General features: G+C 44.5%; 2 protein-coding genes and 1 non-coding gene across 18 annotated transcripts in view; 1 reads left to right on the top strand and 2 right to left on the bottom strand.

Moving 5' to 3' along the window:
• The window catches only part of BAZ2A (bromodomain adjacent to zinc finger domain 2A), a 29,976-nt gene extending 20,856 nt beyond the window's left edge, over window positions 1-9,120 (top strand). For 3 of the 5 annotated variants that reach the window (XM_069491326.1, XM_069491322.1, XM_069491323.1), the window contains exons 14-29: window positions 29-283; window positions 637-851; window positions 1,150-1,224; window positions 1,443-1,623; window positions 1,716-1,775; window positions 2,267-2,411; window positions 2,939-3,609; window positions 3,732-3,954; window positions 4,051-4,206; window positions 4,317-4,468; window positions 4,661-4,950; window positions 5,034-5,187; window positions 5,301-5,447; window positions 5,815-6,041; window positions 6,157-6,300; window positions 6,390-9,120. In XM_069491326.1, the coding sequence (XP_069347427.1) occupies window positions 29-283; window positions 637-851; window positions 1,150-1,224; window positions 1,443-1,623; window positions 1,716-1,775; window positions 2,267-2,411; window positions 2,939-3,609; window positions 3,732-3,954; window positions 4,051-4,206; window positions 4,317-4,468; window positions 4,661-4,950; window positions 5,034-5,187; window positions 5,301-5,447; window positions 5,815-6,041; window positions 6,157-6,300; window positions 6,390-6,555 (3,261 nt within the window). In that variant the 3' untranslated portion in view covers window positions 6,556-9,120. The remainder of the gene's footprint in view (window positions 1-28; window positions 284-636; window positions 852-1,149; window positions 1,225-1,442; window positions 1,624-1,715; window positions 1,776-2,266; window positions 2,412-2,938; window positions 3,610-3,731; window positions 3,955-4,050; window positions 4,207-4,316; window positions 4,469-4,660; window positions 4,951-5,033; window positions 5,188-5,300; window positions 5,448-5,814; window positions 6,042-6,156; window positions 6,301-6,389) is intronic. The other 2 variants (XM_069491325.1, XM_069491324.1) reach the window with 1 other exon arrangement.
• A 512-nt stretch (window positions 9,121-9,632) lies between these two features.
• RBMS2 (RNA binding motif single stranded interacting protein 2) overlaps window positions 9,633-26,610 on the bottom strand; it is a 73,960-nt gene continuing 56,982 nt past the window's right edge. For 10 of the 12 annotated variants that reach the window (XM_069490889.1, XM_069490896.1, XM_069490897.1 and 7 more), the window contains 8 exons: window positions 22,863-22,942; window positions 22,614-22,723; window positions 22,238-22,284; window positions 21,965-22,058; window positions 17,655-17,732; window positions 17,198-17,308; window positions 16,518-16,598; window positions 15,551-15,970 (listed from right to left, as the gene is read on the bottom strand). In XM_069490889.1, coding sequence (XP_069346990.1) covers window positions 15,890-15,970; window positions 16,518-16,598; window positions 17,198-17,308; window positions 17,655-17,732; window positions 21,965-22,058; window positions 22,238-22,284; window positions 22,614-22,723; window positions 22,863-22,942 — 682 coding nt within the window. In that variant the 3' untranslated portion in view covers window positions 15,551-15,889. Of the gene's footprint in view, window positions 15,095-15,550; window positions 15,971-16,517; window positions 16,599-17,197; window positions 17,309-17,654; window positions 17,733-21,964; window positions 22,059-22,237; window positions 22,285-22,613; window positions 22,724-22,862; window positions 22,943-26,610 lie in introns of those variants that run through there. The other 2 variants (XM_069490894.1, XM_069490893.1) reach the window with 2 other exon arrangements.
• On the bottom strand, window positions 16,275-16,380 carry LOC138397711 (U6 spliceosomal RNA). Its single transcript, XR_011235838.1, has one exon. It is a non-coding gene; the product is annotated as a U6 spliceosomal RNA (small nuclear RNA).

The following is a 26,610-nucleotide window of genomic DNA, read 5'->3' as shown; positions in this document are numbered from 1 at the left end:
AACCCCCTACAACTTTTTATCTCTCCAGCCCCTGCCTGACTTCTCACGCATCCCAGGTCTGACGTTGCCCAGTGGGGCCTTCTCAGACTGCTTGACCATCGTGGAGTTCCTGCATAGCTTTGGCAAGGTGCTGGGTTTTGATCCTGCCAAAGATGTGCCTAGCCTGGGGGTCCTGCAGGAGGGCCTCCTATGTCAAGGCGACAGCTTGGGCGAGGTGCAAGACCTGCTGGTTCGGCTCCTGAAGGCTGCTCTCTATGATCCCGGCCTGCCTTCCTGCTGTCAGGTAAGCTCCTCTCCCAGGCAGGTCGGCAGGGCCTGGGGGCCAGTGCTCGGTGTCAGTTTTGCTTTCTTCTTTAAAAACTCTTAAACGTCCCTTCCTAAAGTATCAGGACAAGTGAAGAAGATATGACTTCTTGTTTCTGTTTTCTTTATATTTTTCCTTCTGTTTCTTTTTTCTCTGACTATTCTCTCCTTATTTTGTTCATTTTCCTTTATTTTATTTCTTTTGTACTCTTCTCTTATCCATGTCCTGTCTTAATTCCCTGTTTCTCTCCTGATGTATTATTTTCCTCTTCCAGGTTCACCCAACTTATTCCTCTTTCCCTCCTCATTCCCATTATGCTCTTCTCCACACAGTCCCTAAAAATTTTGGGGGAGAAGATGTCCGAGATCCCACTGACAAGAGATAATGTGTCTGAGATCCTGCGCTGCTTCCTTATGGCATACGGAGTAGAGCCAGCCCTCTGTGACAGCCTGCGCACCCAGCCTTTCCAGGCCCAGCCACCCCAGCAGAAGGCTGCCGTCCTCGCCTTCCTTGTGCATGAACTCAACGGCTCCAACCTCATCATCAAGTGAGGGGTTGGGGGTGGGGGTGGTCATTGTATGCTTTGTGTCAGAATGGGATGGGGGAGAGGGTTAGCCATCCAAAAGTCAGTCTTCAGGTATTATATGTCCGCTGCATCTTCTGAAGATGCTGGAGTGACTTGGGACTAAATTGCAGTGCCCTCCCTGGGAGAGCCTAAGGCTTCCTCTGCCATTCATCAGATCTAGGCTCTAGGCTGAAACTTCCTGTTCAGCTGCAGGGTCTCCCTTTCCCTTTCTTCATGCTGCCACTTCTACCTCAAGATCCCATTCTCTGTTCCCCTGCAGTGAGATTGACAAGACTCTGGAGAGTATGTCCAACTACAGGAAAAACAAATGGATTGTTGAAGGCCGGCTGCGGAGGTAGGGACAGGACAGAGAGTAGAGCCCAGATAGAGAAGAGGAGGGGGAAAGAGTGAAGCATAGTCAGTACTTTCATCTGCAACATGATTCCCTTAGCCCCTTCCCTGGGTTTGGGACCTTGCCAGGGCTCAGGATGGTTTCTGTTCTAGGTTTTCCTTTTGTGGCATCATCATGTTCCTTACCACAGTTTCCCTTCATTTCTCTCCATCTGGTTCAAGACTGAAAACTGTTCTGGCCAAGCGAACTGGGCGGTCTGAGGTAGAGCTAGAAGGGCCAGAGGAAGGCCTCGGACGGAGGCGCAGTTCTCGGATCATGGAGGAGACCAGTGGCATGGAAGAGGAGGAGGAAGAAGAGACTACAGCCGCTGTCCATGGCCGCAGGGGTCGAAGAGACGGAGAGGTATTGGGAAAGTGGTAGTTAGAAAATAGATTATTTCTCTTTTTTGAATCTGATAACTCCTTTTTTCTCAATGTCCGTTTGTTTCTGTCTAGGTTGATGCTACAGCATCTAGCATCCCAGAGCTAGAACGCCAGATAGAAAAACTCAGTAAGGTATTGTGCTTCTAACCTCTCAAGAATTGGAGACGTGGGCTGGTCAAGAATTGATCAGATCAACTGAGTTGGGGCCAGATGATGTCAGTTTTGTAGGGAACCTGAGAGCCATTGCTTTTCTCACATATGCTGGACGAATTCACCACTGTCACTCTGGAAACGTGTGGGAGTTTTTTTGTTTTATTTATTTATTTTTTTTTTGAGACAGAGTCTCACTCTGTTGCCCCATCTAGAGTGCAATGGCGTCGTCATAGCTCACTGCGACCTCAAACTCATGGGCTCGAACTATCTTCCTGCCTCAGCCTCCCAAGTAGCTGGGACCTCAGGCACACGCCACCATTCCCGGCTAATTTTTCTATTTTTAGTAGAGATGGGGTCTTGCTCAGACACCTGACCTCAAGGGATCTCTGGCCTCTGCCTCCCAGAGTTAAGCCACCAGGGCCGGGTGAAATGTGTTTTTTATTCATCTTCCTTTTCCACTGCCTACCCAGCGTCAGCTCTTCTTTCGCAAAAAGCTGCTTCACTCATCCCAGATGCTTCGGGCAGTCTCCTTGGGGCAAGACCGCTACAGACGCCGCTACTGGGTGTTGCCATATTTGGCTGGTATTTTTGTGGAAGGAACAGAAGGGAGCTTAGGTAGGTGTATCTCTGGGAGCTTGGAATCTGAATCCTATCTAACAAAAGTTAAATAATTCCTTTTCCTCTACCTAGTAATCTTGGACTTCTTTCATTTTATGAGAATGAGTATAGCATAGTGGTTAAGAGCACAGGCTCTAAACTAAGACTGCCTACCTACTTGCTCTGCCATTTATCAGCTGTATGCTTCAGTTTCTAAATTTGTAGAATGGAAATAATAGTATATGTGCTTCATAAGGCTGTTTAGAGGATTAAAATGAGTTAACACTCAAAATAGTACTTAACCTGTAGTTGGTTCTCAGTAAGTGTTAGCTTATATGATGTGCTCCTGTAGCTGATTACTGAGGAGAATAGTGTTTCCTCCCCAGAGTCTATGTTCATTGGCATATAAGCTCTTCCCAGTGGAATCTCAAAAAATGGGGGCTAAGTCCAAGAGAAAAAGAAATTATATATCCTGTGTTAATACACCTTCTTTCTTTCCCCTTATATTTCAATGTATGTTTTAATCGTTTTACTTTTCTTTACAGTTCCTGAGGATATGATAAAGAAAGAAACTGACTCCTTAAAAGCGGCAGCCCATCTAGCACCCAACCCTGCCTTCTCCTCTGTGAAAAGGGAGCTAGCTGGCTCCAGTATCTCCACTAGTTCTCCTGCCCGGGCCCGCGGCCGACCTCGAAAAACTAAGCCTGGGTCTATGCAACCTAGGCACCTTAAGTCCCCTGTTAGGGGTCAGGATTCAGAACAGCCCCCAGCTCAGCTTCAGCCTGAGGCTCAGTCCCAGCCTCAGCTTCAGGCTCCTGCCCAGCCCCAGCCCCAGCCCCAGCCTCAGCCTCAGTTTCAGCTTCAGTCCCATAACAGGTTCCAGGAGCCAGAAGGCTCCCCTTTATCTCTGGGTCAGAGCCAGCATGACCTCAGCCAGTCAGCTTTCCTGTCTTGGCTGAGCCAGACTCAGAGCCATAGCTCCCTGTTGAGCAGCTCAGTCCTCACGCCTGATAGCAGTCCAGGAAAACTAGACCCAGCCTTGTCACAGGCCCCAGAGGAGCCAGAGCCTGATGAGGCAGAATCCAGCCCTGATTCTCAAGCACTCTGGTTTAACTTCTCGGCCCAGATGCCCTGCAATGCTGCCCCTACACCACCCCCTGCAGTTTCTGAGGACCAACCCACTTCCTCCCCTCAGCTACCTGCTTCCTCTAAGCCAGTAAGTAGCTGGAATTAGTAGTATGCACTTAACTTCATCTTGCCACAGGCACCACTGCCTGAAGTTGAAGGAACCTATAAACATGAAAACATCCTCATCCCCCTATCTCATTTTATTCACAGATGAATAGACCCATTGCTGCCAATCCCTGTTCTCCAGTACAGTTCTCTTCTACCCCCTTGCCTGGGATGGCCCCTAAGAGGCGAGCAGGAGACCCTGGAGAAATGCCACAGAGTCCCACAGGGCTGGGACAGCCAAAACGGAGAGGGAGACCTCCCAGTAAGTTCTTCAGACAGATAGAGCAGCGTTACCTAACCCAGCTGACAGCCCAGCCTGTGCCCCCTGGTGAGTGATCTTGGTGTGGAGTCGGGGGAGAGTGACGTCCAACATGGGAAGTGATTCATGGCTGGCTTCATCCCTCTACATACCCTCTGCTCGCAGAGATGTGCTCGGGCTGGTGGTGGATCCGAGAACCTGAGACTTTGGATGCCATGCTCAAGGCTTTGCACCCCCGAGGCATCCGGGAGAAGGCACTTCACAAACACCTTAACAAGCACAGGGACTTCTTACAGGAAGTCTGCCTACGGCCCTCAAATGGTAAGTAGATAACTAGTCCCAGCCTGAACTGAAGAGCCCAGGGTGAATGTTGAGCTGCTGCTGTGGACAACGGCCTGACGGGCTTCTCCCTTTGCCTTCTTTCCTCTCAGACCCCATCTTTGAGCCCAGTCAGCTACCTGCCTTTCAAGAAGGGATTATGAGCTGGTCCCCCAAAGAGAAGACATATGAGACAGACCTAACTGTGCTTCAGTGGGTAGAGGAGCTAGAACAGCGGGTTATCCTGTCTGATCTGCAGATTCGGGTATGCTGGGATTGACATTGGGTAGGCAGTTGTTTAGGGAGGGCATTAATCCCTTGTAGCTGTTACAAAAAACCTTAGGTGCCTGCCTCACAAGTGACCTACCATGACCTTAAATGGTGGAGTGTGGTTTTTCCCTCTATGCCTAATTTTCCTCATTTACAATGAGTTTTATTCTCTCTCTCTCACCTAAAGGGCTGGACTTGCCCTAGCCCAGACTCCACTCGTGAAGACTTGGCCTACTGTGAGCATCTCTCCGACTCTCAGGAGGATATCACCTGGAGAGGTCGGGGTAGGGATGGACTGGCCCCTCAGCGTAAAACTACCAACCCTCTGGACCTGGCTGTGATGAGACTAGCTGCCCTGGAACAAAATGTCGAACGGCGGTACTTACGGGAGCCCCTCTGGCCTGCTCATGAAGTTGTGCTGGAGAAGGCCCTGCTCAGCACGCCCAATGGCTCCCCTCAGGGCACTACTACAGAGATGTGAGTGACTCCCACCTTCCATTCTTGGTCTTGGAGAGAAGGGGTAAGTTCCCTCTTTAATGGATCCTGCCCCTCATCCAAAGGGCACCACTTTCTCCCTCCAGATCATATGAGATCACCCCTCGCATTCGTGTCTGGCGCCAGACCCTTGAGCGGTGCCGGAGTGCAGCCCAGGTATGCTTGTGCCTGAGCCAGCTGGAGAGGTCCATTGCCTGGGAGAAGTCTGTCAACAAAGTGGTAAGAGGCTGGGAGAGCCTGGAAAGGCGGAGGGGCCGGCCAGCTGGGGTGAGTGGGGTTGTGGCAGGCAGAGGCATGAGGGCTCACTCTGCCTTCTCATAACCTTGGTCTAGACCTGTCTAGTCTGCCGCAAGGGTGACAATGATGAGTTTCTTCTGCTTTGTGATGGGTGTGACCGTGGCTGCCACATTTACTGCCATCGTCCCAAGATGGAGGCTGTCCCAGAAGGAGACTGGTTCTGTACTGTGTGTTTGGCCCAGGTAAGGCTTCTGCTCTTTCATTCCTACTCCCAAGCAGAAATCGGAGATTATCTTTTTCATCCTGCTTACCACCAATCCTACAAATATCCCGTATATCCTCAATCTTTACTTGGAAAGAGCTCCAGACTGTGTTTGAAGACCTGGGTTCTGGTCCTTTAAATTCTGTAGCCTCAATTGCCACCTCTATAAAATGGGAATAATTACACCTTTCTTTTTACCTTATTGGGTTACGTGACTAATTCACACGCTAGCCTATGCATGAAAGTATTTTGAAAGCATAATCACACTTAGGTAGGGATTATAATATGCTGGAGGGCAAGCAGTACATCTCTAGCTGTTGCTCATCTCACCTGTTTCCCGTCCTCAGCAGGTAGAGGGAGAATTCACTCAGAAGCCTGGATTCCCAAAGCGAGGCCACAAGCGGAAAAGTGGTTATTCGCTGAACTTTACAGAAGGTGATGGCCGCCGACGCCGGGTACTGTCGAGGGGCCGGGAAAGCCCAGCAGTGCCTCAGTACTCAGAAGAAGGGCTGTCCCCCTCCAAACGGCGGCGACTCTCCATGCGGAACCACCACAGTGATCTCACGTTTTGCGAGTGAGTTGAGTGAATTCTGGGGACAGTTGGCTCTACCTATGCCAAAGGAAAGAGCTAGGAGGGGTTAGTGTATTTGCTACCTGGGATGGAGCCATCAGTGTCCCCGTAATGACAGGATCATCCTGATGGAGATGGAGTCCCATGATGCAGCCTGGCCTTTCCTGGAGCCTGTGAACCCACGTTTGGTGAGTGGGTATCGGCGCATCATCAAAAATCCTATGGATTTCTCTACCATGCGGGAGCGGCTGCTCCGGGGAGGGTAAGTACATGGTGACCACTACTCTTGCCCTTCTCTGTGACTGCTGCGACTCTTGCCCAGCTCACAGCTCTGCCCCCACTCCTGCCCAGGTATACCAGCTCAGAGGAGTTTGCAGCTGATGCCCTCCTGGTATTTGACAACTGCCAGACTTTCAACGAGGATGACTCTGAAGTGGGCAAGGCTGGGCACATCATGCGCCGCTTCTTCGAGAGACGCTGGGAGGAGTTTTATCAGGGAAAACAGGCCAATCTGTGAGGCAAGGGAGGTGGGGAGTCACCTTTTGGCATCTCCCCCCACCTTCCAAACAAAAAACCCTGCCATTTTCACCTGCTGATGCTGCCCTGGGTCCAGACTCAAGTCAGCTATAACCCTGATTTTTGACCTTACCCTTGGCAGCACCCCACATCCTCTTATCCCTTACCCCTTTCCTCCTCTTGTTCCTCAAATAAGAGGCACAGAGATGAGGTCCTTCTGGACTGAAAGCCAAAAAAAGAAAGAAAAAAATAATTTTTCTTTTCTGTTTTATTTCCTAATTAAAAATGGGGAGGTGGAAAGAAGTCCGTTCCTCCTCCCAGCTTCCTCTCCTTCCCTGTACGTGCCCCAGCATTCTGGGGTTATTTAACAATAGCAATAGTTCTAGTGAATGTGTGAAACCGAGAAACACTCTGTACTGTGTGCGGACCCGCAGTGACGGCCAGTAAAGTGGACTTAACTCCCAAGTGTGTCGAGCCGGACACCGGGCCCTGAACATGCTGCTTCCATGTTCAGTCCCTTCCCTGCTTCTTGCTTTCTCTTGATTATTTTTCTTTTTCTTTCCCCCAGCCCCCATTTTTCAGATTTTCTCATATCCAATAATGTAAAACTATAGTGTACGGGTTCCTCCCTCCTTTTCTCTTCTCACAAATCTTTTTTCCCTTCAAAGGAAAAAAAAGTTCAGAGGTCCCTGTCTTTCTGTCTGTCCTCATCTTCTTGCCAATAGCTATCCCCTCTATGATATTGGATGCTCCTCACATGCTGAGTTTCCAGCCTTTTCTGAAACTCAGTAGCTGGGGAGAGGGCAGGGAGGCCCCTGGGCCTTCCAGCTTCCTTCCCCACCTCCTTCCCAAACCTTCCTCTTGGGAACTCCTCAGGGACAACTACTGCTGAGTTTGGGCGCACCCCCAAGATGAAGGCCAGGTAGCAATTGACTGGCCTCAGAGAGAGAGAGAGAGAGAGAGAAGTGTGTTCGTGTGAGAGAGAGGATGCTGTGACTGTGATCCTGTAATGTTTGATAGAATCCATTCAGTTTTCCTAAGTATCTGTTTTTATTCCCACCTTTCCCTTTATTTCAAACCATTACTTTTTTGTATTTGGGAAACCACAGGAACAATTCTGAGGACAAGGCTGTCTCTCTCTCCTCTCTCCTGGTCATTTCTGGTCCAGCCTCTTCAAACTGTGCAATCTTTCAGCAGGAACACCCTTTCCTCTCAGTAGCTTTGAATCTGAAGCTTTTGCAGGGAGAGGGGTAGAACTGGATCTTTTCCTAATCCCATGAACTTCTGTGGGTTTAGTTGTGCTTTCCTTCCCGTATCTACTTCATACTCCAGGACCCCCTCCCCAGCAGTAGAGACTGGAGCACAGAGGAGGGAGGAGGGGTTCTGAGTCTGCCACTGCCCTACATGTGACTATGCCCAAGTTCATTTAAGCCCCCAATATGAGAGGAAAGCTGCTAACTCCCAGCTATAGCCATGGGCCCTTAGCCCCCTGCTTTCCTGCTCAGCCCAGCCCCTCCCATCAGAGATTACGGGTACTTGCACTGGGGAGGTGGCTGCTGGCTGGCCCAAGCAGAGAGCTGAGGCATCCAAGCAATGTTCCGGGGGCGGGTGTGTGGCAGGTGAGGCGGAGCATTCCTTGTATTCCGGCAGCACTGAAGAGCCACTGAAGGCAGGGGGAACAGTGTAGGTTCTGGGGCACCCCCTTTCTTATTCCTTTAAGCCCTTTCTCCCCATAGCCTCTTTCTAAAGTCGCCTTTTCTGTCAGATAAACCTCAAAACTTTTAATTTTATTTTGAGATTTTTTTTTTTTGCTTTTAAATAAGAGGTGGATTGAAGAATATTTGAATTGACTTTATATTATGCATAAATATTTATATTTTATCTAAATAACTGCGCTGTAACAAACTGTGTTAGTCAGATGGTTGGAACTGTTATAGTTGGGGCTCCTCTTTCCCCATGGCAGTTTTCCCCTGGTATAAACTATCCTAGCTAAATTTCATGGTTGGAGGTGAGATGGATGGGGGAGTAAAATCTCAGTTGTTCCTGCTCTGTGTTCCTCTCCCAGCTCCATCTCTTTGCCTAGGGACCAGGCACTCTTAAGGTGGGGTAGGGTCCTACCCTCAGTTTGAAGAAGTGGGGGCAATAGGGCACGATCAAAGGGGCCATTTCTTTCTTTTCTTTCCTCATTTTCACTGCCCCTTGAGCTAGGTGGATTTTCTCTTCATGACAAATGAGAGTATTTGGTAGGGAAGGCAGGTTAAAAATAAAAAGACAACCCACCCCTGCCCCTTTGTTTCCCTTCCCCCTATCAGTCTGGTAACAGGAAGAAACCACACCATCAACACCAAGTTTCCATGTTCCTTTTACAACAAAAGGGACTGACTTTTTATATAACCAAATGTGGTGTTTTAGTGACTTTTTGATAATGTACAGTTTTTTGTGAATTTAAATTTATTTCTTTCTATATTTTTAGGACCAATCTCATTTTTAATAAGGTTAAAAAAAGGAAAAAAAAGTCTAGAGAAAAAAACTCCTGTTTTGCCATGTGATGTTCCACAAGTGCAGCTGTAGAAAAGTGCTTGTCAGTTGAATAAAAACCACATTTGATAGAGATTCAAAAGACTCTGTGTGTTTATCTTCCCTTCAAGATAGGTTTTCACAAATACCTAAGGGGGAGACTGGGTGTTGGGGTGGGTATGTATGACTGGCTTGGTGTAAGAGATAGCAGGAAAGGGAACAGTGTGCCCTAAAACTTCTAAAGTTTACCCTAAATCTCCCAGCTTGGCCTTTTCTCTAATGTAAGAGGCATCTAGAAGCTGGATTCCTGTTTCACAGCTGTGTGGATGGAACAGGTTCTTAGTGCTTCTGCCTGAAAGTCTGGCTGAGGTGCTAGAACAAAGTGGGACTCAGGGTGCCTAGTTCCTGCCTTCTTGTGAGACATGCCCTTGGCTTAAGCTGCCACCTGTGTTCCTGTAAGAGTAAATATGGGCCCATCACCAGCTTCCCATCTCCCTCCCATGAATAAGACACCAAGACATAGACATTTGTATTTTATTTCCAAACAAAAAAGGTTGAAGATAAAAACGGAGCTCTACCAAGTTGTAGGGAAGCAACATGGGAAGACCAGGGATCAGAAAAGGAAGAATAAGCTACAATATGGCATTAGCATAGAGGTGGGAAGAAGTCGCTGAATAAAGAAAAGATGTACAAAATGTGTTTAAGTATAAATTAAACTTATTTTCTGTCCAAGTGATAAGTGCATGCACCCAACAAAGTATTCACCCACCCAAAAAGGCCAAAAGGGATGTGTTGGAGGAGTGGGGACATCAATAATAAGGTAAGGACTTTCTTTACTCTGGCTGGAGAAGTCTTATTGACCCTCCAGGCTAGAAGCTTTGTCTAGGTGAACCCTCTAAACCTAATAGATATTAAAGTAGAGAAGGAACATCTGTTTCCAGCACTATAAGAAAATCTCAAACCTCCCAGCTTGGCCTTTTCTAGATGCAAGAGGGATCCAGAAGCTGGAATCCTATTTCACACCTTGGTACTTGGTTACCTTCTCAGCTGTATGACAGTCACTGACCAAACTCTCCTATCCTCTTCTAAGCTCTGCTCCTGTGTTGGCGTTCCTGGGGGTTGACTCCCAACCATTAGTTGTTATCCTAGACAGTCCAATACACAGCCTACCCTCCTGGCCTACCACAGCAGGACCTATCTGGAGAGTTCACACTATTTTAGGGTGATTAGTAAGCTACAAATCCCAAAGGAAACAGTCCAGAAATAGAAATGTCCAAGGGAGGTTTTGCATTTGACCATGAGCCCTTTCTAGCCCCCAGCTTCCTAACCCTCATAAAAAGGACAGCAAAGGAAGATGTAAAACAGATGCTTATGCCCTTGTTGAATTGTGAGACTGTGAGGTAGTTGTGTAACAAGGACAAGGAAGTTTGGGAATCTGCTTGGAGTAGGAAGGTTTATTCAAAACAAGTGGACAGGTTGGAGAGAAAGAGCAGTGGTAACTGGGGTGATGAGGGCACCAACTTTCTCATTATAGTCATGTGGGGACCACCCCCTAGGGAGATGCAGCAAAATTCAGCAAAGATCAGAAGGGAGGTAGAGCTCACAGGATGGTTTTAGCTGCTGAAGGAAGACTCCTCTGGAAGGGAGAAGTGAAAGCTGAAGAAATTTCAGGAATCTGCTAATGCCTGAAAGGATCTAAAATGCAGGTAGCACAGAAAGACTACGTGGGCCGGGCGCAGTGGCTCAGGCCGGTAATCCTAGCACTCTGGGAGGCTGAGGCGGGTGGATTGCTCGAGGTCAGGAGTTTGAGACCAGCCTGAGCAAGAGCGAGACCCCGACTCTACTAAAAATAGGAAAATGATTTGGACAGCTAAAAATATATATATTAAAAAAAAAAAGAAAGACTAGGTGGTTTAAAAGGGAATCTGGAAGAATCGTATAACAAGGCACAAGATTTAGGACTTACCCTTAGAGAATGGCTCTTATAACACCTACCAATTCAAAGGTCTAGCAGAGCCTGGTGGCAAGTTTGAATCTGATCACCCACCGAAGTTTATTGCCCTGGGCTAAGAATGCAAAGTAGCCCCTCATGAGTGCAATGCTGCTGCTTTCCAGAAGGTGGGGCATGTGCACAAGAGAGCAGCAATGGTTCCTTTTTTAGACTAGTAGACACTGTTGGGATCCCTGCAACAGCCAGAAAGGCCTCTCAACAGCATCTTTATGGTGCAAAATAATAGCCCACACGTAGGTCTCAGCTCCCAGTGGGGTGACATATTGGAGTAGCAGGGAGTAAGCACTGGAGTCACTAGGAGAGTGAATGATACTCACTGACTGGTAAGTTAGGAAAGGAAGAGGAATGGAATGGGGCTGAGGTAGCCCAGCCCAGGCATGGCTTGAGAAGCAGCAAAGGCTGGTCTTCATCCTCAGTATAAGTAATGTCCTACCCCCTATTATTGACAAGCTCTATTACCTCTTCAGAGCCACCAGGCTTCCTAGACTGGGCAACTTTTCAAATTCTTTGGTTAAAAACACTCTTTAAAAATAACATCTCTCGGCCGGGCGTGGTGGCTCACGCCTGTAATCCTAGCACTCTGGGAGGCCAAGGCGGGCGGATCCTTTGAGCTCAGGAGTTCGAGACCAGCCTGAGCAAGAGGGAGACCCCATCTCTACTTAAAAAAAAAAAAAAAAAAAAATAGAAAGAAATTAGCTGGACCACTAAAAATATATAGAAAAATTAGCCGAACATGGTGGCACATGCCTGTAGTCCAAGCTACTCAGGAGGCTTAGGCAGTAGGATTGCTTGAGCCCAGGAGTTTGAGGTTGCTGTGAGCTAGGCTGATGTCACAGCACTCTAGCCTGGGCAACACAGTGAGACCCTGTCTCAAAAGAAAGAAAAAAATAATAAAATCTCTCTCCCTCATTGTTCCTACATCTTCCTACCCACACCCTCCAAAAAGTCTCAACAGTCCAGAGTCTGGGTATTATCCTGGAGCCTGAGAGGGCAGTAATGCTAACATGGGCAGGCTGGGGCCTAGTAAAGGATCACACCATCTGGGAAAGGGACTCTGGTATGTTCTATTTGAAAACAGAAAAATACAAAGGAATAGAAAATTTTAGGAATGTTTTATGAGCATCTGTAATGAGTCGGGGTGATATGTAAAGTACAGAGAGAACAAGATCTGGGCTCCTGAAGGCAGGATTCAGAAACCACTAGGCGAGTCCAGCCCTAGGCTATGAGCTGGAATGTTCCCCTATAATTCCTCTGCCACCACCCCAACCAGTTAGGCTATGTCATGGAAGAAACTGTATCCCTCATTCCCTCTCCCTTTCTCCAGTCACTCACCCACTGTTATAAATGAACTAACACTTTGTGGGGAAAATGAGCGTAAACCAAAAGCACCAAAAAAGCAATTCCTCAGGGCCATTAACCACTACAAAAATAACTCTGGGCTCCCATCACTTCCCATGCTCAGACCTGCCCAAACCAGAAACACTCAACAGAACCTAACAAGTAGATTCACATGAAGAGAACCCCAAAAGGTAACTTCAAAATTTAAAACAAAACAAAGAATCGGTGCCATTTAAACATTTTTTTTAAATAGAGAAAAGGGATAGAATCGGGAGTTCCAGGAAGGTGGGGCAGTGACATCGGTGATTGTTTCTATATGCGAAAAGCCCCCATTGCACTACACCTCCTAGCATAGTAAGGCTCTCCCAACCTACCAGATAAATAGGATTCTAGATTTGTTTACTCTTTCTCTTAAAGGCCACTGACAAGAAAGCAGCTATGGTTTATTTTCCTTGACTGAGGGAGGCCTGGGGACTCAAAAAACAAAAGCTATCTGTCCAACCAAACCCTTGCCGAGATTGGAAGCACCAATGAGAAAATAGTGGCAATTCTGTCCTTTACACCTGTGGTTCCCAACCCCCGGGCCATGGACTTGTCCGTGGCCTGTTAGACACCGGACCACATGGCAGGCGGCGAGAGTGAGTGAAGCTTCATCTGTATTTACAGCCGCTCTCCATCACTCCCCATCACCATCACTCGCATCTCCACCTCAGCTCCGCCTCCTGTCAGATCAGTGGCAGCATTAGATTCTCACAGGAGCACGAACCCTACTGTAAACGGCGCATGCGAGGGACCTAGCTTGTGCGCTCCTTTGAGAATCTAATGCCTGATGATCTGAGGTGGAGCTGAGGCGGTGATGCCAGCGCTGGGGAGTGGCTGCAAATACAGATTATCATTAGGAGAGAGGTCTGACTCACAATGAATGTAATGCACTTGAATCATCCTGAAACTATCCCTCCCACCCCCGGTCCATAGAAAATTGTCTTCTGTGAAACTTATCCCTGGTGCCAAAAGAGTTGGGGACTGCTGCTTTACACTCTATTTCCCCTGACTCCCTTACCCTCAGTAGGGAACATTGGGACTGTCATTTCTCGGGTGGCTGGGGAGGGAGGGAAAGCTGGGCCCAAGCTCTATGTGCAAAAACTGATAACTACAGTTTCTCCGTCCCCTGCTATCACCCCCTTCCTCTCCCAAAAGCCAGCTTAATGAACACCTGTTTCTCCATCCTTCATCACTGCCTTTGTCTGACTGTGTGGAGGAGAGGCACCTGGCCTTGAATTGAAGGGGAGCAGAATTCTTTCAGTGCATAAGAGGGTGGCTGGGAGAAGACAGGAGCAGGATCTTGTTTCCTAGAAGATGGGCAAAGGCTTTATTCTATCTGTCTGCATGTGTACAAGGTCAGATCTTGCAGGAGACAGTTAAAGAGCGAGTCATGGGCTTTTCAAAAGGACTCTTGACCTCATAAATAATTAGACAGAACTTATTGCCCCTTTCTATCCTAGCTCCCTGTTGTCCTTCCACAAGAAGGAAAATTATTTGTCCTGGTTCCCTGGGGAAGAGGTCCGAACACACCAGGGCAGGGCAGGGCACTCTGGACAGTTACCTAGAGCTTTGTCCTTTGCCCACCCCTCCACAGCACAGGCAGAGAATAGTCCCCACCTCGATCGCTCTGAGTATATGTGTGCATTTGGCATGTGCACAGCAGCCACAGCCTTTCAAGGACAGCTCCTGCTGAATGCAGAGGTGTCAAAGGTCAAAGCCTCAGGAGAATTCGAGGATCCCAGTTAAGTCCCTCTCAACCAGCTGCACTGGTGTCAAAAGGCACCGTGTGTCCAGGGTTGGGGTGGGAATTTACTCTACCTGAGGAGGCAGGAACAACACTCCCTACATCAAGCTTTCTCAGTCGTGGCACTATTGACATTTTGAGCCAAATAATTCTTTGTTGGGGGTAGTGAGGACTGTCCTGTGCACTGCATGATGTTTAGCAGTATCCCTGGTTTCTAGCCCCTAAGATGCCAGTAGCACACACACCACCCACCCCCAGGCATAGCAATCAAAAATGTCTCCAGATGGTGCCAACATCCTCTGGGGGACAAAACCACCTGTGGTTGAGAACCACTGGTCCATAGGTAAAGCAGTGGATCTTCCCCAGCAGGGAAGGAGCGTATGGATTCAGCTAGGTCCCAGCTGCAAAGGCTCTAAGCACAGCAATGTGCAACAGGGAAGAGCGGGGCCATGACACAGGGCAGAAAAGAAGATCCTCCAGGAGGCAGGAAAGCAGATATTCCCAAAAAGCCGTAGCTGGAAAAGATACCTCCTCAGCTGCTGTTGGCCTTGGCAGTGAGAAAAGTTAGTCAGAAGTCAGTAAGTCCGTCATTCTGGAACTTGCCAGGGAAGACCTAGTCTTCAACCAAATTTGGCTCAAGGGTGGCTTCCAAGGGCCGTGGGGTTGTCTCTTTAATGAGCCTAGGTCACATCTCTGCTTCCTCAAGCCAAAGTCTAGTTTTTTCTCCCAGGATGTGGCAGGGCAGAGGAAAGAACAGCCACTTCCATTGTCTGCTTAGTGTTCTACCTTGTTCTTTGCCCAGCTCCTCAAAAATTCCATATGAAATTTCATTCAGAAAAAAAATCCACAAAATTAACAACTGTAAAAAGGTGAAGTGGGCTGGCTCAGCTGTATGGAAAAGAGAAAAAGAACAATCTGGATGAGAGAAAGAAGGCATAAAATGGGGGAAGAGGAGACAGGGTGTGTGAGCTGAGAGCTTTACAAAATAAAATTTTTAAAGTCTGCATATTTTCTTATCTTAAACATATACACAAACATCAAAAAAAGTCTATAACCAAACTCAGTAAGTAGAGCTCCTTTCATCAATGTTCTAGTATCACACCTTTCTGTTTTGTTTTTTAAAGAAATAATTGTAAATTGTTTTAAAATCCTTCCCAAATAGTTCTAATACATCAAAAACCATTTTTCATATAGATGAGAAGAACCTCCAGCCACCATCTCTCCTTGGGGTGAGGAAAGAATACACTGCAGTTAAAAACAAAACAAAAAACTTTCTTTGCAAAAGAAAAAAGGTTTTTTGGTCTCCATGAATGTAGCACACATGTAAAGTAATGGTTCCCCCAGGCGCCATCAGCAATGGGGAAATAGCAGAGGGCAGGTGCGTAGAGATTTCTTTTTCCAGGCCCAGGCCTGTGAAAATTGATAGCTAAGTGTTAGTCCTTAGCAGAGCCTACAAATGGTCTGTATTCCTGGTTGATCCTTTGGAGTCTGGGAACATCAACATCTCCAAGAATTCATTTCTATTCATTCAACAAAGATAGGGAGGGGAATCCTAAAGAAGGCATAGGCCAGAGAGGGTAGAACAGGTATAAACATGAGAACCTGTCTGACTTCAGGCAGGCCTCAGCTGCTGTCTGCCTGCTCAGCACACCCCACCTCCCAGCATGTTGTTCTTACCCACTGCTATTTGTTGAACTGGAAAGAATAGACCGCATGGTCTGAGGGTGTATCCACCGCCACTTGATTCTGCTGGCCACTGCCCTCCTGCATCAAAGCCAAGGAGGAGAGTCATTGTGTGCATTTCTCTCTTTGCATGGGTTTTGGCTGCTAAAACCCACACAAAGCTGAGTGCCCTCCCCAACCTACTCAGTCTGCACACACACGTGGAGTGCCTGCACACAGAACACCACTTCCCCAGCCTTCCCAGCAGCCGGCCCTCTTCCCAAGACATACCAGTCAATACGAGCCAGCATCCTGGTATTAGTACTAGCTGCCAAATGTGAGGAAGGATCTCATTCATGATCACAGACTAAGTCTTTCCTATCTACATTCTTTTTTTTTTTTCTTTTTTAATATGGAACACTTCACAAATTTGTGTATCATCCTTGCGCAGGGGCCATGCTAATCTCCCTGTATCGTTCCAATGTCAGTATACGTGATGTTAAAGTGAGCACATGCTTCCTACATTCTTCATACACCTACCAGTTATTTGTGAACACAGAATCAGCATCATTGTGAAAGGAAGATCTTGATCAGGGGAAAATCTACCTCTTTGTTTTCTAGCCTTAATCCAAAGAAATAACACTCTTACCTCAACTGAAACATTGGAAGAAGGCACAGGGGTGTACTGGGAGATGTAAGCTCCTTGCATAGCTGCAGCTGTTGGCATATACTAGAATGAAAAACATCAATAAGCTTAGAACAGTAATTCTTGGCTACATTTAATGCAGCTAGGGAGCTTTAAAAAATACTGATGCCTGTGTTCTACAACCAGAGATTCTAATTTAATTGATCTGGGCACAGGATTCTTAAAAGCACTTCAGGTGGTTCTAAAGTACACTGGCTTAGAGAGACTTTTACGTACATGACTTACTTCCTTCTCTTTCCTGCCTTCTCTGCCCTTAATTCCTCCTGTGCAAATCAGAATGCAGCAAGCCTAGAAGAAACCTAATGAGTTCCGTCCATTCTTCCTGTTATTACTTTGATAAGGATTTCAAGGAAATGTGTTTTTCTTAGATAAACTAATATGCAAATAGAAACACTGTTCATTTAGTTTCATGAGTAGAAATCAGTTAGAGTAGTGGGCTTGAGAACAGAATGGCGGTACTCCTGGCTTGTGGACTATTATCTTATTAGTTTATGTTCTACCCTGAGTGTGCCCTCAATGACACTGAAGTGATTCCATCATCATATTCATAAGTTATTTATGTGGAAAGTATTACACAGGTATGCCTTGCTCTGTAGTTTATAATCAGAAATACCCTGCTTTACCGTGCCCGTGCTGCTGAGGGAGAGGTGGCCCAGTTGCTGGGTAAGGGGTCCCATCATGGAGGCAGGCTGGAGAGAAACGGGGTGATCCATCCCTGGTGTCAGAACTGAACCCTAGAGGCAGCAACAAACGACAGGGTTAGTTGGCAGCATCCTGTGAGGCTGCCTACAGCAGAGACTGATGGCTATCAGGACCACTGAAGATAGACAATTAAGGATGCTGGGAAATGACAGGTGAGCAGCAACCCAGCTATGCAACAGGAACGGGCACTCTGCCCATTAGCGTGGAGGGACCCTCATCTAAGGATAACGAACTCTCGGAATTTAAGGTCTTGGAACTGGGTTGCACAAGGGACTGAGCTATAACTCACACCCACATCTCCTATCATCAAAGCCCACTGTTTTTCTTTAGATCACATCAAATTGCCTCTTTGGCTTCTGCCCACGTCTGAACACTCACTGAAGGCTGCATGAGGTATGACTGGTGGTGCATCCAAGATGGGTTAGGTACTTGTAGAGGAGATGTCTGAGTCACTCTCTAATGCAAGCAAAAACAAATAAAAACGTTAATTGCCTATTAACTATTGTTCAGCCTAATGATCTGATAATGTTCAGCAAAGCCCCCCAAAATTTAGAATATCCTCACCTCAGAAAATAGAAACATTAAGAATAAACTGTTTTCTTGCTATTGAGATTGGATTTTAAAAAAATAAAATAAAATAAAAATTAAGGAAAAAATAAAGAATAAACTGTTTAAGGCCAGGTGTGGTGGCTCACACCTATAATCCCAGCACTTTGAGAGGCCAAGGCAGATCAGGATTGCTTGAGGCCAGGAGTTTGAGAACAGCCTAGGTAACATAGTGAGACCCCATCCATCTCTACAAAAAATTTTAAAAATTAGCCAGGTGTGGTTGTGGTGCATGCCTGTAGTCCTAGTTACTTGGGAGTCTGAGGCAGGAGGATTGCCTGAGCCCAGGAGTTCAAGGCTGCAGTGAGCTATGATTGTGCCACTGTACTCCAGCCACCTGGGCAACAGAGCTAGACCAGTCTCTAAAAATAAACAAACAAACAAACTGCTTAAAAATATTAGTAATTCTAGCCAGGCGAGGTGGCTCACACCTATAATCCTAGCACTCTGGGAGGCCGAGGCAGGCGGATCGTTTGAGCTCAGGAGTTTGAGACCAGCCTGAGCAAGAGCAAGACCCTGTCTCTACTAAAAATAGAACAGCTAAAATACATATAGAAAAATTAGCTGGACATGGTGGCACATGCCTGTAGTCCCAGCTACTCAGGAGGCTGAGGCAGAAGGATCGCTTGAGCCCAGGAGTTTGAGGTTGCTGTGAGCTAGGCTGATGCCACGGCACTCTAGCCTAGGCGACAGAGTGAGACTCTGTCTCAAAAAAAAAAAAAAAAAAAAAAACCCAAAAAACAAAACAAAACAAAACAAAACCACTACAATGGGACCCCACTTTATACCCATCTAGATGGCTATAATTAAAAGGATAGAGTAAGAAGCGTTTTACACTGCTGCTGGGAATGTAAAATGGGGCAGCCACTCTGGAAAATATTTTGGCAGTTCCTCAAAAAGTTAAACATAGACTTGCTATGTAGCCCAGCAATTCCACTCCTAGGTATATACCCAAGTGAAATGAAAACCTATGTCCACACAAAAACTTGTATATAAATGTTCATAGTGGTATTATTCATAATAGCCAAAAGGTGGAAACAACTCAAATGGCTATCACCTGATAAAATGGATAAACAAAATGTGGCAAGTCCATAAATTATTCAGCCATAAAATTATTATTCAGCCATAAAAAAGAATGAAGTACTGAAACATGCTGCAACATGGATAAACCTTGAAAACATGCTAAGTGAAAGAAACCAGACACAAAAAGAACATATAGTATATGATTTCATTTATATGAAATGGCCAGAATAGGCAAATCTATAGACACAGAAAGTGTATTATGGGTTTCCAGGACATTTCAATTCAGTGGGAAAAAATTGGATTGTTTAATAATTTGGTGCTACAAAAACTGGTTAACATTGTGAAAGAAAATATAATAGGACACCTATTTTATGCCATACACAAAAACAAATTCCTAATGATTACACACTTAAGTGTAAAACAATAAAATAAAATCTTGGAGTAGGCTGGGCGTGGTGGCTCACGCCTGTAATCCTAGCACTCTGGGAGGCCGAGGCGGGAGGATTGCTTGCGGTCAGGAGTTCAAGACCAGCCTCAGCAAAAGTGAGACCCCCGTCTCTACTATAAATAGAAAGAAATTAGCCAGACAACTAAAAATATAGAAAAAAAGCCAGGCGTGGTGGCACATGCCTGTAGTCCCAGCTAGTTGGGAGGCTGAGGCAGGAGGATCACTTGAGCCCAGGAGTTTGAGGTTGCAGTGAGCTAGGCTGATGCCATGGCACTCTAGCCCAGGTCACAGAGTGAGACTCTGTCTCAAAAATAAAAAAAGAAAAAATCTTGGAGACCAGATGTATAGTATAGAGATTGGAAAGACATTTTTAATTAAGACAGGAAATTCAAAAGTTTTAAAGGAAAAAGACATTTAATTATATACAAATTTTAAACTTTTGTGCTTTTAAATTAAGACAGGAAATTTAAGAGCTATAAAAGAAAAAGATATTTAACTACACACAAATTTTTACCTTTTTGTATTACAAACACTAGTGATTCCCACAATAGGATCCCTGGACTAGAGCGGCATCACCTTGGAACTTGTTAGAAATGCAAGTTCTTGCTTCCATTCTGGACTTACTGAATCAGAAACTCTAGGTGTGGTACCCAACAACCTAGGTTTTAATAAACTTTTCCAAGTGATTCTGATAAATAGTAAGGCTTCAGGACCACAAAGTCAATAGACAAAAAAATAAAATTGGAAAAAAATATTTGTAACAAAGATAACACACAAAGGACTGACACTTACAAAAAGAGTTTTTTAGGCCGGGCACCATGGCTCATGCCAGTAATCCTAGCACTCTGGGAGGCCGAGGCAGGTGGATCATTTGAGCTCAGGAGTTTGAGACCAGCCTGAGCAAGAGCGAGACCTCATCTCTACTAAAAAAAAAAAAAAATAGAAAGAAATTATCTGGACAACTAGAAGTATATAGAAAAAATTAGCCGGGCATGGTGGCGCATGCCTGTGGTCCCAGCTACTCAGGAGGCTGAGACAGAAGGATTGCTTGAGCCCAGGAGTTTGAGGTTGCTGTGAGCTAGGCTGACGCCACGGCACTCTAGCCCGGGCAACAGAGTGAGACTCTGTCTCAAAACAAACAAACGAACAAAAAAAAAAACCAAAAAGAGTTTTTTATAAATTGACAAGAAAAGAACAAATAACCAAATAGAAAAATGGGCAAAACACATCAACAACAATCAGGGAAAAGTAAATCAAAATATGACAAACAAAAAATGCTTAAATTTACCTATAATCAGGGAAATGCAAATTAAAGTAGCAATGTACTTTATATTCATCAAGACAGGAAAAATTTTAAAACAGCAATGACACCTACGGCTAGAGGGAAATGGGTTCTCTCAAACATGGCTGGTGGGAATGTAAATTGACACAGCCTTTGTGGAAAGCAATCTGGTGACATCTGTAACTGAAAATCCATATAATATTCAATCCCATTCCTGGGACTCTAGCCCCTAGAAATAAAAGTACTCATATGTAAAAATATAGGCACAAGGACGTTTACTGGAGCTTTATTTGTAGCAGCAAAAAACTGAGATCCAAGTGAATGCCCTTCACTGGAATATAGCTAAAGAATTCTGGCATATCTGTAGCGTGAAATATAATGCAACCACTAAAAAGACATAATTAGAGCAGAGGATGTCAACACTAGCTGCAACAGAATTGCCTGGAGGGCTTGTTAAAACCAGATTGCTGGGCCCCATCCTCAGAGTTTCTGATTCAGTAGATCTGGAGTAGAGTCCCAAATTTATGTTTCTAAAAAATTCCCAGGTGATGCCAACACTGTGCTTTCAGGGCCTACACTTTGAGAATTATTGGTCTAAGATACTGCTAAGTAAGAATGAAATGTAAAAAATATATTTAATATGGTCCAATTTTTGTAAAATAAACTGTAACTCCCAAAACTCTATAGAGATGTGTATACGCACATGAAAAAAACATGAAAACTGCTACATAGTAGGAAATTACCATGGGTTTACTTGTGGAGGTAATGGAAGCAGAGTAAGAGGATGCCACTAAAACTATGTACTTAGCCAGGTGCAGTGGCTCACGCCTGTAATCCTAGCACTCTGGGAGGCCGAGGCGGGAGGATAACTCTGGGCCAGGAGTTCAAGACCAGCCTGAGCAAGAGCGAGACCCCGTCTCTACTAAAAAATAGAAAGAAATTAGCTGGACAACTAAAAATATATATAGAAAAAATTAGCCAGGCATGGTAGCGCATGCCTATAGTCCCAGCTACTTGGGAGGCTGAGGCAGGAGGATTGCTTGAACCCAGGAGTTTGAGGTTGCTGTGAGCTAGGCTGATGCCACAGCACTCCAGCCTGGGCAACAGAGCGAGACTGTCAGTCAGTCAATCAATCAATCAATAAAACGATGTATTGTAAATGTAAACCACATTCACACACAAAGGTCATATTTTGTGCTTCTATGTAAAATTATTTGTAATATGTGTAAAGGAAAAACAAAAAAATGAGTAGTTTCTAGCCTTATGTTCCTTCACCTAAAACGTAATGGTAGGGAAAACCACCACACCCTATTCTAGGCATGAACATACCTGATAGGAAGACACAGGAGATGGAAGGTATGGGGACAGTGCAGACTGAGCAAGCATCCTGTTGGGGGTGATGCTATAAGGAGCTGGGTAAAACCTGCAGGAAGGAATCTCAATCAGTACCAAATCACAGGAAACCACAAGGTAAGAGTCCCAACTAATAAGCATGGCTACTTTTCCACTAACTGCTATTTGAAAATCAAGATAAAACATCCAAGTGGCTGGAGACAGGCTATTGTCATTTTCAGGTCACCTGATTATATAAAACACCCTTACCCATTCTGAAGCGCTGTGGTGGGGTCATAGGTCAATGCCATACCACCCTATAAAGAAAAAACAAAGTGTTCATATTGTGAGCCTTCAGGTGAGAACAAGAGCAAGGCCAGAATGCCAAGGCTGGGAATGTATTTAGTTCAACTGATTAAAGTCTGAATAAGTCTCCCCACTATAGCTGTTCCAGAGTTTTTCTGATTCTGCAGACTGCAAAACTCTACTTAAGACCCACAATGAAGAGTATGTTAACAGCCAGCATCTCCCAGTTACATACAGTAGCTCTCAAGCTTGTCACCTAAACTCACAGAAATCAGGCCATGGTAATTTCTATTCCACTTCAATGTCCTTAGCACTCCTGGTTCCTTGGAAGTACTCTTACCATGTCTCCATTCTTTGGCCAGGCCCGTCCATTCTGCACAAATTTTCCTTGGTTCTGTCGTTTCTTTGGTCCACCATCAGCAAATTTGCAAAGCAAAGGATCAGATGGGGCTGCCAGCCAAGAGAGAAAGCAGATGGGCAGCTGAGTCCCACCTCATCTGGCCCACTCCCACTCATGCAAAACTCCTCCAGAATCTTCACTGGGAGTAACAACTTGTGGCCCTCTCAGCCTGATTTCCAGATGCCTCACCTGGTACTCCAGGGGGTGTCTTAATATATTTTCCATTAAAGTGGGTGATGATGGCTTCACACTTCTCTGTGGACTCCATCCTAAGGAGCACAAGAGGGGTTAGGCTTTAGCTTCTCTAGGATCTGTGCTCTCCATACATTCATACAGAAAGCTCTAAGTCCCCAGCCCCACAAATGCTCCAAATGTTATGACTATAGAAACACAGAGCTACTGCCAGACAAATTCAAGTTATCTTGAAGAGGCAACCCCAACTTCTAATGAAGGTTCTCTAAACTGGCCCTGGTAGGGGATCCTCAAAGGAATAATGGAGGTCTTCAAGCTGTTAATATTCCAAAGATGGATGGGCTTACTATCGTGTTTGGTATATAAATAAGAATATAAGAAATAGTGGCTGTTACCATTATTTTTTATTACACAATTCCTAATGGAAACTGTTCCTTTATTCCAATAAAACTGCACAAGCTAAGAACTTGCCAATATTTATTTTTGCTTCTGGTTATAATTATCAAGGTCTAATTAGCTACTGATAATATCACTAAGAGTTCAGAAGTCTGTGGAAGGAAAAGTAATTAGAAAGGGCTCATGGTCCATAGTGACAGAAAAAGGAATGGTGGGAATTACCGAGTTAAAGTTTCTTACTGGGGAAAGAGGACTGAGTAAGGAATCAGAAGATCTAGATTCCAGTGCCAGATTACCACCCAAAGCTCTGGGAGTTAGGACGCTCACCAAAACCCTCTGGACCCATTCCTCATTTGTGCTTTAGACATAATATCCATCTACCCCACTACAGTGTTGTATGGATCAAATGAAATAATGTATATTAAATGTGTTCTAAAAATTTTAAGGGCCTATATAGTACAAGGCACAGTATCTTCACCTATTTCCATACTTAAGTCTCAGTATGTTTTCTATGCCAATAACCACCAAAAACATGAACCATTTCTATATAGGAGTAACTTTAAAAATGCCTCAAATAGAACCTTTTAGAGAAAACTGTACATTAGGTATCCTAGACGGTAGTCGACAGCTGAGCTACTTCCACTCCTTACAGTCTTTCCTGGCATGGAAAGTTTCAGAATCTTAGCTTCCTCAAGAACACTGGCTGGGCGCGGTGGCTCACACCTGTAATCCTAGCACTCTGGGAGGCCGAGGCGGGCAGATCGTTTGAGCTCAGGAGTTCGAGACCAGCCTGAGCAAGAGAGAGACCCCTGTCTCTACTAAAAATAGAAAGAAATTATATGGACAACTAAAAAATACATATATATATATAAAACTAGCCAGGCATGGTGGCACATGCCTGTAGTCCCAGCTACTCGGGAGGCTGAGGCAGGAAGATTGCTTGAGCCCAGGAGTTAGAGGTTGCTGTGAGCTAGGCTGACGCCACGGCACTTTAGCCAGGGCAACAGAGTGAGACTCTGTCTCAAAAAAAGAAAAAAAAGAACACTTACCTAGGTGCTAAGAACATACAATGGGGAAAGGATGGTCTTTTCAATAAATGGTACTGGGAAAACTGGATATCCATATGCAGAAGAATGAAATTAGAACCTACGTCTCACCATACACAAAAATCAAATCGAAGTAGATGAAAGACTTAAATTTAAGACATGAAACTATGAAACTATTAGAAGAAAACATTGGGGAAATGCTCCAGGACACTAGTCTGAGCAAAGATTTTTTTGTGTAAGAAACAAAAAGCACAGGCAACCAAAGCAAAAATAGACAACTGGGATCACATCCAGCCAAAAAGCTTCTACACAACAAAGGAAACAATCAACAAAGAGACAACCAACAGGAGAAAATATTTGCAAACTACCCATCTGACAAGGATTAATAACCAGAATATATAAAGATGCAATAGCAAAAAACCCAAACAATCCAATTGAAAATTGGGCAAAAGATCTGAACAGATATTTCTCAAAAGACAACATACAAATGGCCAAGAAGTATATGCTCAGCATCACTAATCACCAGAGAAATGCAAATCAAAACCATAATGCAATATTATCTCATATCAATTAAAACAGCTTATATAAAAAAGACAGGCAATAACAGATGCTGATAAGGATGTGGAGAAAGGGGAACCCTCCCATACTGTTGGTGAGAATATAAATTAGTACAGCCACTATGGAACAGTATGGAGTTTCCTCGCAAAACTAAAAATAGAACTACCATATGATCCAGCAATTCCACTACTGGGTATATATCCAAAAGAAAGGAAATAAATATATTAAGGAGCTATCTGCACTCCTTTGTTTATTGCAGCACTATTCACAAAAGCCAAAATATGGAATCAAGTGCCCATCAAGGATGAATAGATAAAGAAAATGTGCTATATATACACAATGGAATATTATTCAGCCATAAAAAGACTGAAATCCTGTCATTTGCAGTAACATGGATGGAACCGGAGGCCATTACAAATGAAATAAGCCAGGCATAGAAAGACAAATATCACATGATCTCACTCATGTGTGAACTAAAAAGGCAGATCTCATGAAGTTAGAGAGTAGACTGGTGATTACCAGAGGCCAGGAAGGGTAGGTGGAGAGGGAAGAAGTGAAAAAATATATATGTATATAAAATATGTATTTATTACCACTGAACTGTATACTTGTACACTTAGAAATGGTAAAGATGGTAAATTATACATGTATATTTTACCTCACTTTTTAAAAGGAAAAAATTAAAAATTTTAAAGTAAAAAAAAAAAATTCTTCCCCCAACTGATCTGCTTGAGGGGAGAGCTCCTGACTGCTAAAGATCAAAACCAAAGTCCTCTCTTACAATCACGCCTCTCAATTTACTTCTCATCCATACTAAAACTCAACAGGCATTGATGACTAAGTTACAAATCCCTTTTGTAAGTCTGATGTATTCTAATTATTTTTTTTAATTTTTTACTTTTTCTTCTTTTAACCACAACCAAAGCTTATAATGACGTTTTCCAATTCTTTGTTTGCAACAAAGTTGGAGAACTTTAGAAAGTTGTCAATTGACAATAAAAAATCAATTTTGATGATAGATCACCTTGATTCTTGGCATATCATAAAAAAGGAACTCTTAAAATTCTTATTTTAACAAAATTCCTTCTATTCCCATCTACTTATTTATGTAAACAAGGTTTATCAGCATGAAAAAAAAACAAACCATGAACAGAACTGGTATTGAATCCTCTCTTGCTATAGTAATAAACGATATTCATTGATGGTTACATGACCTAACTAGTAAAATCTAAACAAAACAAAAAAAATATATCCACGTCTTAGGAGAAGCATTTCCAATAAAACTTACTTTACATAAAATAATTTTGTATGAACATTTTAATAATATATTTATGTTATCTGGAGCAATTGTGAACTAATAACTTGTAAAGATAATTCTCTTATGGGTTAATACACATAGCCTAATGGCCACAGGGAAAAAATTTTTAATTTATATATGCATTTTTGTTGCAGAGAAGTATAAAGATTTTCAATTATTTACATTAGAATATGATTCTGTAGGGAAACGGAATGTAAACACAAGATCAAGAAACAAAAAAGGAACGTTGTAAGAACAATATGAGATTCATGCTACAGTAGTCATCACTTATCTGTGAGGGATTTGTTCCAAGACCTCCGGTGGAAGCCTGAAGCCACAGATAGTACTGAACCTTGTATATACCACATTTTTTCAATCTGATAACCAAAACAGCTACAAAGTGGGCAGCATATACAGCATGGATACACTGGACGAAGGGATTTTTTTT

Source organism: Eulemur rufifrons, chromosome 16, assembly GCF_041146395.1.
Source record: "Eulemur rufifrons isolate Redbay chromosome 16, OSU_ERuf_1, whole genome shotgun sequence".
NCBI classification, from domain to species: Eukaryota; Metazoa; Chordata; class Mammalia; order Primates; family Lemuridae; genus Eulemur; species Eulemur rufifrons.
Note: the sequence above shows the minus strand (reverse complement) of the source record. Positions and strands in the feature narration are given on the sequence as shown.